General features: G+C 46.7%; 1 protein-coding gene across 1 annotated transcript in view; it reads left to right on the forward strand.

The window, feature by feature from the left end:
• The window catches only part of DESI2 (desumoylating isopeptidase 2), a 40,191-nt gene extending 26,773 nt beyond the window's left edge, over nucleotides 1-13,418 (forward strand). Inside the window, exon 5 of the mRNA XM_054979273.1 lies at nucleotides 9,264-13,418. Within this exon, the coding sequence (XP_054835248.1) occupies nucleotides 9,264-9,500 (237 nt within the window). The 3' untranslated portion in view covers nucleotides 9,501-13,418. The remainder of the gene's footprint in view (nucleotides 1-9,263) is intronic.
• Nucleotides 13,419-16,028: the final 2,610 nt, after the last annotated feature.

Genomic DNA, 16,028 nt, shown 5'->3' on the forward strand with positions numbered 1-16,028 from the left:
TTAGAATATATACAGCTGCTTCTATGCAGAAAAGTTAGAATTATAAGCAGGCTACAATGAGGAAAATAACTATTAAGTATGTCTGATTGGAATTTTACTACCCTTTTGGGGGGTAGGAGGCTGAGATCTTTTCCTTTTAAGAGATACAGTCTCTGGGTCTATGGGTATCTCCAGATCCATATTCTTCAGCAGGGTCAAACCTGATTCTTGGTCTTCTGCCAAATAAGTGTTCCCTTTGTGTGTGACTCGGAGCTTTGTAAAGCTCGACCATCTGTATTCAATTCCTGCTTCTCTAAGAGTTCCTGTGATTAGTTTAAGTTCTCTTCTTTTGTTGAGGATTTCTTTCGGCAGATCAACAAAGACAGCAATATAAGACCCATTATAAGTAAGTGAGTTCTGTTGTCTGGCCATTTCTAAGATCTTTCTTCTTGAACTCCCGTCTGAAAAAGTTGCTAAAATGTCCCTGGGGCTTTTCCTTCGTGGATTATTTGGCAAACCAAGCCAATGTGCTGTGGTAATTAGAGGGGCAGTATGATCTCTGAGGTTTAGAATTTTTGTTAGCCATTTGTTCAAGAAAGCTGCAGGATCTTCATTTATTGCTTCATTTTCTGCAATCTAAATTTAAGATGAAGCTTGCGATTTGAAAGTTCTAGGGATTGAATTTTGCTTTTCATTAAGTCATTGTCCTTTTGCAAGGCTTGGATTTCATTTTGCAATGAAGTACTCAGATCCATTGCACAATCGGCCTTATGAATGGCTCTAGTAATGTCCAATTTTATATCTGATATCTGGTCAGTTAAATTTGTAATTTTATACAAGATTCTTTGCTCCATTTTTTGCAGCAACAAGGGCAGATTAGTTTCAGACAAAGTTTTACCTGTTGCATTTGCCTCAGGCGCCATTTTGAGTGCTTCTTCTCCAGCATTGTTTTGAGTCTCAGGCTGCAACGGCACTGGAAAGTAATCCTGGAGCTTTTTAGCTGACTTGCTATTTGCATTTTTCTTTTCTGCATTGTTCTTGCCTGTTATTTGAGTGTTCTTGCTTAAATGAGTTGCTTTCTTATACTAATTGGCTCAAGGGGGAGCAGAGCTCAGGTTTCTGCGACTGTCTTCATCCGAAGCAGCGCCACGCCCCTTTTGGCAGTTTTCATCAGCTCCTTTTCCTGCTCTATAGCAGTAGTCTCTGTTTTTTTCTTAGTGACAACTGCAGCTCCTTGACTACCATATCTTGCATCTCTAAGTGGGCAAGAGTCTTTACTTAAGGCTATAGCAGGATTTGGACCCTTCTTGTGCTGTTGACTATGTTCGAGAGACTCAAACACTCTAAACATTCCTCTTCCTTACTGGAGCTCCAAAGACATTCAAAGTAGGGGGTGTAACCCCTTGTTAAACTTTTGCTCTTCCCTGGTGCTTCATTTTTAGTGAACAGCATTTCCATCTGTGGAATGAGGACCCTGTGGGCTTCTATTCCATTCATAGAGTTTCACAATGTTAATGTGCCTAGTCCTAGCCAGGATTCCCTACTAGGGACTGGCTTTCAGCCCTCATGTCTCACAACACTATCAGTTGTATTAGTCATTCAGGCTCCAATAGAGACCTAGCAGTATCCTCACACAACTCTTCCTGTGTGGGTTGGTAGAGGCTATCACACTGTCCCTTGAGTGCATGACTGTCCAATGCCCTTTCCCTATCACAGCTCTCCCCACCAGAGTGCTGTTTTTTCCTTACTGCATTCCTGCTTGTACTTTGGCAGAGACATTATTAGAGAGCTCCCAGGTTCTTTAGAAGAACCTCTGGGCAAATGTCAATGAGATGCTAAGCATCTGTTGGGAAGATGGTCCTCCATAGTCTCTTATTTTGAGCTTCAAACCTACGTCCTTCAGTGAGTGAGCTTGTTACTATCCCAGTGTGGGACTGCACAGAAGTCAGAAAGATGAAAATAGGGTTGTACTTGCCTGTAACTGTTGTTCATTGAATGGTCTTCTGTACAGGCACACATCCCTCCATCTTGTCCCACTATGAACTCTCTGGAACCTTAGTTTTGGGGAGGGGTCTCCAGCGGCAACATGGAAAGAACTAAGCGAATAATGCCTCTGCTCCTGGTCATGTGATGATTTTCGTGGGAAAGTACCAAAGGGCAGAGGGACGCTCCTAGTCTTCTAGAAAGCTCTGGAAATCTTCTCCATAGCTGGACTGTGTGTACGCAGTCCTAGTGTGTGTCTATACAGAAGACCACTCGATGAACAATAGTTACAGGTAAGTGCAACCCTGTTTTATCCAGCTGTTATGTCTAGACAAAAATAACATGGCCAATTACTGCCCAGTCTCGAATCTGCCCTTTCTGGGCAAAGTGTTTGAGAGAGCAGTAGCTGACTCCAGGTTGCCTTGGATAATTCTAGTGCTTTGGGCCCTTTTCAATCTGGATTCAGGCCATGCCACAGGACGGAGACTACTTTGGTGGCTTTAGTTGATGATCTCAGCCTGAATATAGACAAAGGCCATGCTCCTCCTGGATCTATCTTCAGCCTTCAATACAGTAGACCATATCATCTTTTTGAGGCATTTGAAGGCAGAAGTAGGTATCAAGGGATGTGCCTTGGACTGGTTTAAACCGTTTCTCATGAAATGGACTCAAAGCGTTGCTGTTGGAGACCAGCAGTAGCGATCTTGGGGTGCTGCTTGACAGCTGCAGTTAATTAGCTGAAAGCAAAAAAAATTGAACTAAGACAAGACAAAAGTGATGGCTGGTTGAGAAGGAAGAGATCTTGGAGGGACATTGTACTCCACACTTTTGATAGAGCTCATCTGACCCTTGCAGACTCAGTTACGAGCCTAGGGGTTATACTTGATTTATTGCTACTGCTAGAAAAGCAAGTTAAGGCAGTTGCAAAAAAACACTTTCTACAACCTCAGTCTAGCTTGGAATATGGCCAACTACCTTGACATGGCCGATCTGGCCACCTAGATCCACAGTTTAGTAACACCAAGACTACTTGCATTGTACATGGGTCTCCCTTCTAAGTTAGAGACTTCTGTTGGTGCAGAAGGCTGCAGCTCAGCTACTATTGGAAGCTACAAGGAACATTAATATTACTTCCATTCTGCAGTCACTTCATTGGCTACATATCAGTTATCGAGCTCAATTCAAAGTATTGGCTATCACATACAAAACTCTTCATGGCCTTGGTGCTTCATATGTGTGGGACCACGACTCTCCCTGTGTTCCAGCATGACAGCTTTGCTCATACGAACAGCACCTTTTGCAGGTGCCACTTTGCACATGGGCAAAATCAACAGCTTCCCATACACGTGCATTCTCTTTGGTGGCCTCTGTCAGGGCCTGTCGCTGCCCCCACTGGGCGGGGCACCGGCTGGGCTGGCCCTGACATCAGAGGGGCGCCAGGGACGCTGCAGGACCCTGCTCTGTGGAAGGAGGGGCGGTATACATCACCCTGACTCCCTCTCAAGCCACTCGCTGGCCTGCTCAACCTGGTCTGCTTACCCTCTGTGTCTTCCATCATCTCCTCCTCCCAGAACTCTCCTCCAAGCCTCCACTCTCGCACTGCTCTGCTCTCACTCCACACCATCCCTCCTTACTCAAACCCACCACCTCAGAGCTCTTCCCAGCCAGCTTTTATAGGGCCATCTCTCACTACCCCGCCCTCCTTGCAGGTCCTGCCTGCCAGGCCACGCCCCTCTCTGGCCTCCCAGCATTGGCCTGTGCTGTCTCAAGCTGTTGCGGCAGGAGTAGCTAGCTGGGCTGTCTGGATCAGTAACAGCTGCATCACGTTGGCTGGCTGCTGGCCCTCTGTGGCTGAGCTGATTATTGAAGGTAGGCCCAGCTGTGGCCCCTTGGCTGGCTGCCCAGCTCTTCCCACAGAATGCCTTCAGCACCTCCACCTGAAGGGGCTGGTTTCTGAGCGTCTCCTGAGCCAGGTTGCTGCCTTCAAACTCAGGTGGAGGCTGGGGCGTGGCTCTGAGTTGCTGTGGCTGCTTCTCCTCCTTGGCAGGTAAGGGCTCTATTTGAGCTGCTGCTGGGTCCCTATTCTTCCTGCCTCTGCCCTCTCCCTCTGTCCTGCTCAGCCCTCTATCCTCTCCCTGGAGGGTGGGACTAGCTTGCTCCTTCATTCGGTGTATCCACTGGAGCGGTGCATGATCCGTCACCAGCGTAAAGGTGTTATTGGCCAGATAATATCGCAAAGCCCCCACAACGAGGGCTTCTCTCTCGAGGGTGGCATACTTCTGCTCCGCTGGCTGGAGCTTGTGACTTAGGAACAAGATGGACACCCTTTCCCCGTCTCGCTCCTGCATCGAGACCGCCCCGAGGCCTGAGGCCGATGCATCCGTTGCCAGGATGAAGGGCTTCTCAAAGTCTGGGTTCCAGAGCTTTGTGGTGTCTGACACGGCGGTGTGTAGGTCTTGGAAGGCGGCCGTCCGCTCTGGTGTCCTGCTGAGGCAACTAGAGCCGCCCTTCTTCAGGCAGTCTGTCAGGGGGGCTGCAAAATGGGGAATGAAGCACCCGTAGTAGCCAAGGAGCCCCAGGAACCGCCTGAGCTGCCGCTTAGTTTGAGGTTGGGGGACATCTCCGATGGAGGCCACCTTCTCAGGGGGAGGGCGGACCTGCCCACCCCCTATGATGAACCCCAGGTACTTGAGCTCTTGGAATCCCAAGTGGCTCTTCTTGGGGTTGGCCTTCAGCCCTGCCTTCTGGAGTGCGGTGAGGACTCTCCTCAGGTGTTGCAGGTGGGTGGGCCAGTCAGGACTGAAGATGACGATGTCATCAATGTAAGCCATTGCGAAGTCCTGACAGTCCCCCAGGACTTGGTCCACCAGTCGCTGAAAGGTAGCCGCTGCCCCATGGAGGCTGAAGGGCATGCAGCAGAACTGGAAGAGGCCCCGGGGGGGTGGCGAAGGCTGTCTTTTCCTTGTCCTTGGGGCAAACTGGTACCTGCCAGTACCCTTTTGTTAGGTCGAGGGCGGACAGGTACCATGTGGGCCCCAACTGTCCCACCAGGACATCCGCCTGGATGCATGGGGTACGCATCGAACTTGGCCACCTTGCTCAGTTCGCGGTAGTCAATGCAGAAGCGGGTCGACCCATCTGGCTTCGGCACCAACACGATGGGGCTGCGCCATTCACTTCGGGATGGTTCAATCACCCCCAGGCACAGCATTTCCTCCGTCTCCCGGTCCACCGACTCCCACTGCTTCCGGGAATGGGTTGCCAGGTGCAGACTGCCCCGTCTGGGTGGGGATGGCATGGTGCACCAGGTTTGTGACCCCAGGGTGTCTTGAAAAGACCCCAGGCACTTGCTTCCACAGGGCCTGCAGCTGGGCCTTCTGTGCAGGGTTGAGCTGCGGGTCCACCTTTGGCTCCTCGAACTCCGGGGCGCTGGCGGTCCATGGCAGCTCGCTGTCCGGGAGGTCTACGGGGTCTTCGGCCAAGACGCACTCGTCCTCTGGCCACTCATGCCACCGCTTTAGCAGGTTCACGTGCAGGGTCCTCCGTCGGCGCTGGCCCGACCCACATTGCAGCTCATAGGTGGTGGGGCCCAACACCCTCTGTATTTGGTAAGGGCCCCTCCAGGGGTCCCCCTCCTCCCGTGGGAACACTGAGTGGTGTACCAGGACCTTCTCTCCGACTTGGAAGGTCCTCATCCTTGCGCCCCGGTCGTAGGCAGCCTTTTGCTGCGTCTGGCTGCGAGTTAGCCAGCAGTTTGCCTCTGACTGGGACTGCTGCACTCGCTCACGGAGCTGGCTCATGTACTCCTGTATGGGGGAGCAGGGCTGCTGGTGCGGGGACTCCACCGTTCTGCCAGCCAAGAGAGCATCCCCCGTGGCTTGCACCCATATAGCAGTTCGAAGGGGCTAAAGCCGGTGGATGCCTGCGGGGTCTCCCTGAGGGAGAACATGAGGGGGTCGAAGTATAGGTCCCACTGGTGAGGCTTGTCCCATGTCATCTTCCTCAGGGCTTCCTTGACGGTCTGGTTCAGACGCTCTGCCAAACCATCTGTTTGAGGGTGGTAAGCCGAGGTGAATACCTGCCAGATCCCCAAATTCCGGCAGAGTTGACACATGGCTTTGGCACGGAATGCCCCCCCCCCAATCTGTCAAGATTTCGTCAGGCAGTCCCACCATTGCAAAAAGCTTGGACAAGGCCCGGACCATCCCCGGGGTCTGCATGGTATTCAGCGGGATAACCTCGGGGAACCGCGTGGCATAGTCCACAATCACCAGGGCAAAGCGGTGGCCCCAGGGTGTGTGTGGCAGCGGTCCGATGAAGTCCATCGCAATGCATTGGGCGTCTCCATGACGGGCAGCAGGGAGAGGGGGGCCTTTGGCGGGCAGCAGGCTGCCACCCGCTGACAGGTGGGACATGAGCGGCAGTGGGCCTTCATGTCTGCATTCACGGAGGGCCAGAAGAACCGCTCGAGGACCTTCCTCAGAGTCTTGTGGTGCCCCAGGTGCCCGGCCCAAGCGTGCTCATGGGCCGTGCGGAGGACCTGCCCGATAGGCTGCTGGCACAAGTAGTTGGCGGACCTCTCCCTGGCCATTCGGGGCACAGGCCAGGTGGACCCACACACCCCCTTGCCTCTCGATGCGAGGAAGCCATTGAGACCTCTGCTCATCCCGCACTAGCTCCTCCTCACGGGCTGCTGTCTCTCGCAAGTGCTGCAAGGACTCATCTGCCCCTTGGGCATCGCGGAATGGGCAGACTGCCGGGAGTCCAGCTGGGTCTTCAGCCCATGGTTCTGCCCCTGGTCTGACAGAGGGACCCTCGTCTGGGTCGGCGGCCTCCTCTACTTGCAGAACTGGGGCAACTTGTGGGTTTGCCAACCCCTCTGCCACTTCCCTGAATAACCTGGAGAACTGTGGGTTTGCCAACCCCTCCGCTGCCCCCCTGAGTAGCCTGTAGAACTCCGGGGCATCCCTTCCCAGCAGTATTGGGTGAGGCAAGTGGGTTACCTTGACGACCTCTATGCGGCAGCGCGCCCCCAGGTATTCCACTGTGATCCAGACCGCAGGATATGGCAGGGTGCGGCCCATCACATCTGTCACTGGGATCCAGCGGTGCACTGGGGTGGCAGCTGGGACGAGTTGGGTGTGGATGGCCCGAGACTGCGCTCCCTGAGTCCAACAGGGCCTGTAGGTTCTGCCGGCCTATCCTCACAGCGGCACATAGACTCTGCATCCCCTTGCCCGCTGAGTCGGCTGGTGGGTTGATTTCCCAAGCCAATGCACATACCACTGGCATCCTCGCTGTGGGGGTGCAGGCTTGCATCCGCTGCTCCACTGCTTGCGTTAGCTGTGCCTGAGCTGCTTGGAAGGCCACCTCCAGCTTCCTCCATATCCCGTCCAGGTGTTCCTCCACCCACAGTCTGAGGTCCGCTGGGGCTGTGGCATTGGGATACATCCCTTCCACTGGCACCTGCGTCGGAATGACCTTCCCTGTATGGGCCACCAACTTGTCAGGGCCTGTCGCTGCCCCTGCTGGGCAGGGCACCGGCTGGGCTGGCCCTGACATCAGAGGGGCACCAGGGACACTGCAGGACCCTGCTCTGTGGAAGGAGGGGCGGTATACATCACCCTGACTCCCTCTCAATCCACTCGCTGGCCTGCTCAACCTGGTCTGCTTACCCTCTGTGTCCTCCATCATCTCCTCCTCCCAGAACTCTCCTCCAAGCCTCCACTCTCGCACTGCTCTGCTCTCACTCCACACCATCCCTCCTTACACCCACCACCTCAGAGCTCTTCCCAGCCAGCTTTTATAGGGCCATCTCTCACTACCCCCACCCTCCTTGCAGGTCCTGCCTGCCAGGCCACGCCCCTCTCTGGCCTCCCAGCATTGGCCTGGGCTGTCTCAAGCTGTTGCAGCAGGGGTAGCTGTCTGGGCTGTCTGGATCAGTAACAGCTGCATCACGGCTGGCTGCTGGGCCTCTCTGGCTGAGCTGATTACTGAAGGTAGGCCCAGCTGTGGCCCCTTGGCTGGCTGCCCAGCTCTTCCCACAGAATGCCTTCAGCAGCTCCACCTGAAGGGGCTGGTTTCTGAGCGTCTCCTGAGCCAGGTTGCTGCCTTCAAACTCAGGTGGAGGCTGAGGCGTGGCTCTGAGTTGCTGTGGCTGCTTCTCCTCCTTGGCAGGTAAGGGCTCTATTTGAGCTGCTGCTGGGTCCCTATTCTTCCTGCCTCTGCCCTCTCCCTCTGTCCTGCTCAGCCCTCTATCCTCTCCCTGGAGGGTGGGACTAGCTTGCCTCTCCCTGCCTCCTCTAGCTCTCTGGGGCCTTGGCCCTTGGCCCTCCTCCCCTGGTGTAGGCAGGTTCTGGCCCTGGCTGCTGGCTGAGCCGGCAGGACTGCTGTCTTCTGGCTGCCTCCCCCTGCTTCCTCCTGTTGAGGCTGGGGGCTGTGCCTCAGACCCCGGACATTCTCCACTTTATGGAATGGCCTACCTGGTCAGGAAAGTTCCCACTCTCTTAGCTTTGCTGAAACTAAGCAAAACTGAATTATTCAAGAGGATTTTTACTTTGATAGGAGGGCTGTAATGTAAGGAAGTTGTCTAAAAGAAATGCATCAGTAAAGGGATAAGGAGGGGCTATAGACTTTACTAGTATTGCTGTAAGTATGCTTCTATTGGGCAATTCCTATGTTGTTTAATATGTCAGTCTTAGAATTGCTTATGTTCTGTTTCAGCATTTCTTCAACTCTATATTGGATTCCTGCTAGTTTTAAATCTTGTAGATTTGTATGTATATACCCTATTACAATGTTTATTGGAATGTCTGAAATTGACTGTACTGATTCATACTGTGCAATCCTCTTTGAGTCTCAGTGAGAAAGGTGAACTATAAATAAATAAAAATAAATAAATAAAACTAGGGTATTCTTTTCCACACTACTAAAAGTACATATAAAATATAACTGTAGTTTTATTTTAACTTCAGCTTCTGAAACTATACTGATGATTCATCATGTCATTACTATTGTTATCCAGTCATGTTAAACAATACATAGCTGAGTTGTTGACACTACTATTAGGACAAAAAAAGACATCTGTTTTGGATGCCCACCTTGAAGTTATTTTCAAAATGGCCCGTTGTCTGAAAATTATACTTATTATACTTATCTGACAGACAACATCACTAAAGGCTGAAATGTTCAATGTACTGTACTTGGTGTACCAGATGTTCTTGGTTAGTGACATGTATTTCAATTGATCAGAAATCTACATATTATTAAAAACATTGAATGCCTTTTTGAATTTCATCTAGATTCTTTGTGGAAAAGAGATTCCTCGTTGGGTGAATCGCCTTGCTTACTTCAGCTCCTGTATCCCATTTCTCCAAAGTTGCCTACCAAAAGAATGGCTTACACCTGCAGCCCTTCAATCTAGTGTAAGTCAGGAGCTTCAGGAAGAACTGGAAGAAGCAGAAGATGCTGCAGTAGCAGCATCTTCCCTGTCAAGCTCAGCATCCGGGTCAAGAACAGGACATCATTCAAAAATATAAGTTCTAAAGTACTATTAAATTGGAGTCTTTGGAAGCCTTGTTAGTAACTGACTTCATTAACAGAACTTTGGAGAGTGCTTCTTTGAATATGTCTTTGGTATGCAATTAGCTCTCCAGCTCAAGCCCTTGGTGTCTTCTGCTCAGGATTTTATATGTAATGAAAAAATTTCTGGGAGAAATGGGAATTTGAGGTGGACGTGCTGTCTTTTGTCTGATCAATAGCCTTGGACTTACTGAACTGCTCGTTTACAGTATTGTGTGCTGCTGTTTACAAGTCCCACAGGGACATCTGCCATTGAAAGGCAATGCGTTATTTAGCTCGATTGGACCGTCATAGTTTAAACAGCATCTCTTCCAACTGTTGCTGAAAATGGAGCAGGAATTGTTGAATACTGTGTGTAAACAGGGTACATACTGATCAATATAAAGTAATCTGTCCTACGAAGCAAGGTTACTTTGATATATAACTGAAATTGTGTGTTCTTTAAAATGTGACTGTCAGTTAAGTCATGGTTTTTAACCACTTATGAAGCGCAAATTAGTATTTTATTGCAAAGCCTAGTGGATTCAGCTAGATTTCAATCTTGTAAGTTATTTTTGTATTTTTTATTTTGGGGTTTTGGGTTTTTTTAAAAAAAAATCTAAACGTTTTGTCATGGAGATTTGAAAAAAACATTCTGAACTTCAGCAGATTTCTGAGTCCTCCGCAGTGCCTGTTTCACATAATTTAAAAATGTGGAGCTATAAGATACAGATGGAATACATAATTGATTGGTTGACATTTTCCTATAACATTAGGCAACATAATTCAGAAAACGTTAATTCAGCCCACAGTTGCAATGAGTTGTGATTTTTTAAAATAGAGCTAGTTTTCTCAGTTGCAAGAAATATGAAGGTCTCTTCTAACCCACTGTGTTAACAAGAACGGACCTTGTTATAAGTAAGTCATCCACATGTGTGCCCAGTGACACTACTTTTTAATTCTGCTAATCTATCATGACAGTATACTCTATAAGCTATAAAAAAATTAAGTAAAATTATTGAGACAGTAAAGGGATTCCATCTATTTGGTGGCTTTCTCATGGAGGTATTGTGTGTATACAGCCATGGTGGCACCAAATTGGAACGGACTTCAGATTTGCATTATGTATGCTGTCTTAAGGATCTTCCAGTTAAATGGGAAAAGGTCAACTGAAAATAATGTATAAACTGATCTGCTAGTTCATAGAAATCTGCATTGATGAACAAAATATAAATCTTGCATGTGCTATTTATGTTGCCTGGTTTGCTGATACCATTTAAACTGGAGATAGCTTTGGTGCAGATATCAAAAACGACGAGCCTGAAAAAAATAGGGCTGATAAAGTGATATTATGTATCATACATTTATTTTACAAATGTAAATTCCTAGACAGCAAAATGATCATATGGTTTTTGATTATCTACATTTTCAACCACTTCAATTTATATACTGGTGCCAATTAAGTCCTCGTATGTTCCATGTTGACAAACACAGATTGAGAGTTCCACACTCAGAACATGATTCCTAGGTGTATACAACAACCCTGTACACAGTGGAGAGAGGGAGCCCCCCTGCACAAAATTTTCCTGATCTGAAATGGCCATAGTATAGTACTGTTTGCCAGTGCTAGAGAAATGTGTGCCTAGCCTATTAGTACATCTAAGATTCCTCAACATAGTAAATAGAGAGCTCCCCAAGGCCATTTCAGGACAGGATAACAGCACTGGGCAGGGGTGAGGCATCAGTTCCTTGTCCCCCATATACCACTGTCACTGATTGAATCAAGCCCAAGAACATAATTAAATCTCAAGCACAGAAGTCTCAGCAAAAATCTCATCAATAGGTCTGTGGTAGAGGACTTTGTAATGTGTGGGTTGCCCTTACTGTGAAATCCTAAACAGAGTTACTCCAGTCTAAGCCCATTGAAATAACTGTTTTTTAAAGGGGAACTTGATGTAAAAGCTGCTTTATTACATAAAATACTATTATGTAAAACCATCCCGTTAAAAGTAAATTAATTCTCCACGATGTAATATGTCGAGAGTGTTTAGAATTTAGCAACAAAAAAAACCCCTTGTCTTAACAGTGCCATTATCATTGTAATTGAAACTTTTTATTTTGTAACTGTTCAGCATAACCCAATACTCAAAGCTGTTTAACTCTACTTTGGGTTAGATCTTAAAGGGCCATGAATGGATGGAGTTGGTAGAAGGGATTTTTGCTCTCGTGATCCCTCTTCCCAATTCAGCCTCCTGTGCATGTCCACAAGCGACTCCTGAGTGGGGACAACAGGAAGTGTGTGGAATGTAGCATGAAGGGCTGCAGTCAGAAGAGGAAATCAGCAGAAACCATCTCTTGACCTTTTGCACAAGCTCTTCCATGATTTTAACAAGAGGGAGGGAAATATTTCTGCCAGTTCCCTCTTTCAGTTGCAGCCCTTCATACTGCATCCCATGCTATTTCTGAGGCTGGCCTAATGCCTTAGAAGTGGCTTTTCAAGGAGTGCTAGAGCCTGCAGTGTGAAGGGAAAATCAGCATAAATCCTTTATGAAGTCACTCTATGGCAATTTAGGAGCCAACTACTTTCTTATACTGACTTCCTGAACTGAGATTTTGAAAATTCTTTTCTATGAAGTGTTGCTGGATTATATAAAATAGCTAACTAGTAGCAAAACATAAGACAATTTTTTTCTGCTATAACTATGGTAGAAATGATATTTTGTGTTTCAGATTGAAGCTGATGAAATTCAGATTCTAGCAATACAAGCTCTGGTTCAAACACCTCATTGCTCTGTGATGCACATAACTATTCCATATAAAATCATATTGGAATTGTCCTCCCCACCAGTAAACAGACAGTCCTTGTAGTTCTTTATGGAGCTGCTGGATTAGGTGACTCTGTAGATTTTCATAACATTCCAGGCAAACTTGATGAAGCAATTTAATCTAAATCAAATTTCTAGGAAACAATTGATTTTGTTCTGGTAATCCTAACAACACGATACTTATACATTTTACAATTTCATAACATAAACCACTAGGACATGTAAGAATTGCAAGGACATACTTAGCACAGGAACTAAAAGCTAATAACTTGATGGAGCATTCATTTTATTGGACTTTCCCATTATTTCTTTTTGATCCATATATTAGTGGTTCTACATCATGAACAAACAACATCTGAACCCTGAAGTTGATGCCACATTTTAAGTAGTGATGGTACCTTTGTACTTTACCACTTTACCGCTATGTACTCTCCACTTGATTCCTTAAAGCAGAAAAGCAACCCTGCCAAAGGCTGTTCTTGTATGTTAGCAATAGTTCCAGTTACCTTTCACCAGCATTACTACACAGCAGGGAGCACTCTGTCTACAATGGCCATATTGTGAGTTAAAAACTAGAACGCTCCTCTCAGCTAAGAGAATACTGGATATCTGTGGAGATTTTTCCAACCAAAACGGGTAGAAGAAATACGTTCAGGGTTCTCTAATCTGTTCAGTTTCCTGTACTTGATTTTTTAAAAGTTGATTAGTATACTTTTGTTTGTCTAACGAAAGCCATTTTTATTAAGATGCCACTTTTATTCAGGAAGCCAAAAAATGAATACTACATACTGTCAGTGAGCATCAATAATTTGAGAGTAGTTTCATTATAAGAATGAATGCAGTGTGTTTCTTATTGAAAACATGCAGTTCAGTTTTAATCACAACTGATACATGAATTTTCACTTTTAGATGGTTAAAGGTAATGAATCTTCACTGATACTTTTTTGTAAACTTGAAGTCAAGTTTACTGTAATGCATAGTATTTGAATGAAATAGAGAATATTGACTTTTGTTACTTTGATATGTCAAATGATCATAGACTTGAATCCATCCATTTATTAAAGAGAACTCTTTTTATAGAAGAAATAACACGTGTACTGTCGTCAACTTGAATTAGTACATTTATATTATTACATTTCTTTGTATTGTTGCAATAGTCTATCTTTGCTGGAATGCAACATTCTTTGAAGAAAAACAGACACCTCATTTAATATTCACTTTACTTTGTAGATTTAAAAAGAGAACAAGGCCAGTGTGTTGTATTATGGGGAGATATTGGGAAAATAAAACCCCATTAAAACCTGGCACAGCATATGATAAGTGGCAGCATTATACTTTTGAGATGGAGTTAAAGATGGGGACACATCCTTCCGTAGTATAATTGAAGAAAGGAATCATGATTCCCACATGAACTTCTGTACATTCATAGATAAACGAAAGTACTGACAAACCATCTAGTCCAATTGATTGCCCAAAGACAATGGCAATGATTCGTCAAAGTCACAGACATGTCATTCCTAGTCCTGCTAGCTAAGATCCTCACATAACTGGAAATTTTGGGGATTGTACCTGGTAGGCAAAACATCTCATAAACTGATAGCGAATTGGCCCTGATCTGTACATTCTTAAATCTGGAGATAGGAGCAATGAATGGACAAGACAGATCTTCCTACAGAGCTAAAAAATGTCCCAGGTTTGCAGAAAAATCTGAAATCTAAAAAAAAAATACTTTGGGGTTTTTAAAAAACCCCAAAATGATTAAAGGAGCTCCTATAGCTCTAACCAAAGGCCCTCATCTGCTATTGCTAGGAAACCAAAACTAGTCAGTATTCCAGGATTGGTTTCTGTCCAGAAAAGGCAGGATGGAGGGGGCAGGTCTCTTTCAAGGGCTGTTTTGGCCTATGAGAGAAGATTCATTGGGGCCAGGCCCAGAAACAACCATCAGATGGCTTGATACCACATGACTTGCATGATTCACCCAGGCCTGGTTGCTTACTACTGCTTACCAGTAGCCCCCCCCCCCCCAGCCAGTATAGTATACTGGTTAGAATTCAGAGAAGGATGTGGGAGGCCCAGGTTCAATCACCATTCTGTTGTGGAAGTTCACTGGGTGACTATCCAGTCACACATTCTCAGCTTAACCTACCTCTCAGGGTTGTTATGAGGGTAATATGGAGGCAAGCAGCATGATGTAAGCTGCTTTGAGTCCTCACTGTAGAAAAGTGTAGTATATAAATGAAATAAATTAGTAAATATAGATGAAGATGGGGAACAGATAAAAGGTACGTTTTTATTGGGTTTGAGGGAGAAAAGGACATATGAAAGGTGAGCATATGGGGGCTGCCAGGAGGAGGGAAAGAGGAAATAGTGTGGGGAAGGAGATGCAGGGAAAAGTAGAGTACTCTACACAGGTTTCCCACTATGCAGCTGGGGCCAGCTCAGCCAGCACCACATAACTGGTCATAGGGGAGAGGCTGCCTGGGGTGGAAGAAGGAAGGATGAAAATGGAGGCAGACAATGGTGGGTGGGAAGGAGAAAAGGAAGCAGGAAAATGGGGAGAGACTATGAGGGGAGAGGGAAGGGAAAGAAGATATGATGGAGGGGAAATGAGATCCTCCCCCAAGCCCTTGCGGGTCCTCCACTTGTATGTTCCTTCCCCCTTCCTCTTCCAAATAACAAGCAGGTCAACCAAACCAAAACAAAGCAAACTCTTCTAACTAGTGCTTCTAGCCAGTTTTGAGCAAGAGTTTGTTCCCAACCTCACTTATGACAAATCAGACCCTGTGTAATTAAAGCCCCATTAAATATCCAAAAACAAATGGTAGGAGGAGTAGGTTATCCAAAATTTCAGATGTTGACAGTGAGAGTATTAAATAATGACAGCAATAAGTTAGATTAAAATATCTAATTCCACAAGGAATCCACATGGTCCAGATGTTACCATTGCTTAATACTATCTATGCTAAGATTTGAGATTCCTAATAATATGCATGATTGGTATTTATTCCAAAGTCAAGGATGAGTAGGTTAAAATTCCCTGATGCCTAAAAGCCCTAGTTGTGGTTATTCAATCATGGCTCAAAGGGGGGGGGGCGGAATCCATCCAGACTCTTAACAGGATGCAACTGCATCAGACTGCAAATCACAAGGTGTCATTTAACACATTGATCATCAGTCCCTGGATCAGATTCCTTGGATGGGTCACAAAAGTGTCATGAGTTGCACTTTCCCCTCAAGTTCTAGAAGGAATTGCTGCTAGTGCTGTATTCCCTGTCAAGCACAAAGACGAGCAGCAGGACAATGAGGCAAAGTCACTTAGTGGAGGAGAGTAGACATGGGCACGAATGGGGAAAAAAAGAACATGCTGTTTGTTGTTCGTTGCCACTGACGAACACGAACAGAAGAACAGTAACGAACATGTCCCGTTAATGAGCATGTTCGTTGTTCTTTGGCGCCAGAGCGGGGAGACTTAGAGAGCCCATATTCACAGGGAGTGTTCAGCAGGCTCCCCTCCAGCCATCACCCAAGTTTGGTCAAGATTGCAATGCGGATCTTGGAGTTATACATTCCCAAATCTGACACCCCCAGGAAACTCCTATTTGACACAATGGAAGCCACCAATTGTCTTTTGCCCCATGTACAAGCAGTGGACTCTAGGGGCGGGGGCTTTGGCTGCTTGCT

The sequence above is a fragment of the Eublepharis macularius genome, chromosome 1 (assembly GCF_028583425.1).
Source record: "Eublepharis macularius isolate TG4126 chromosome 1, MPM_Emac_v1.0, whole genome shotgun sequence".
Taxonomy (NCBI): domain Eukaryota; kingdom Metazoa; phylum Chordata; class Lepidosauria; order Squamata; family Eublepharidae; genus Eublepharis; species Eublepharis macularius.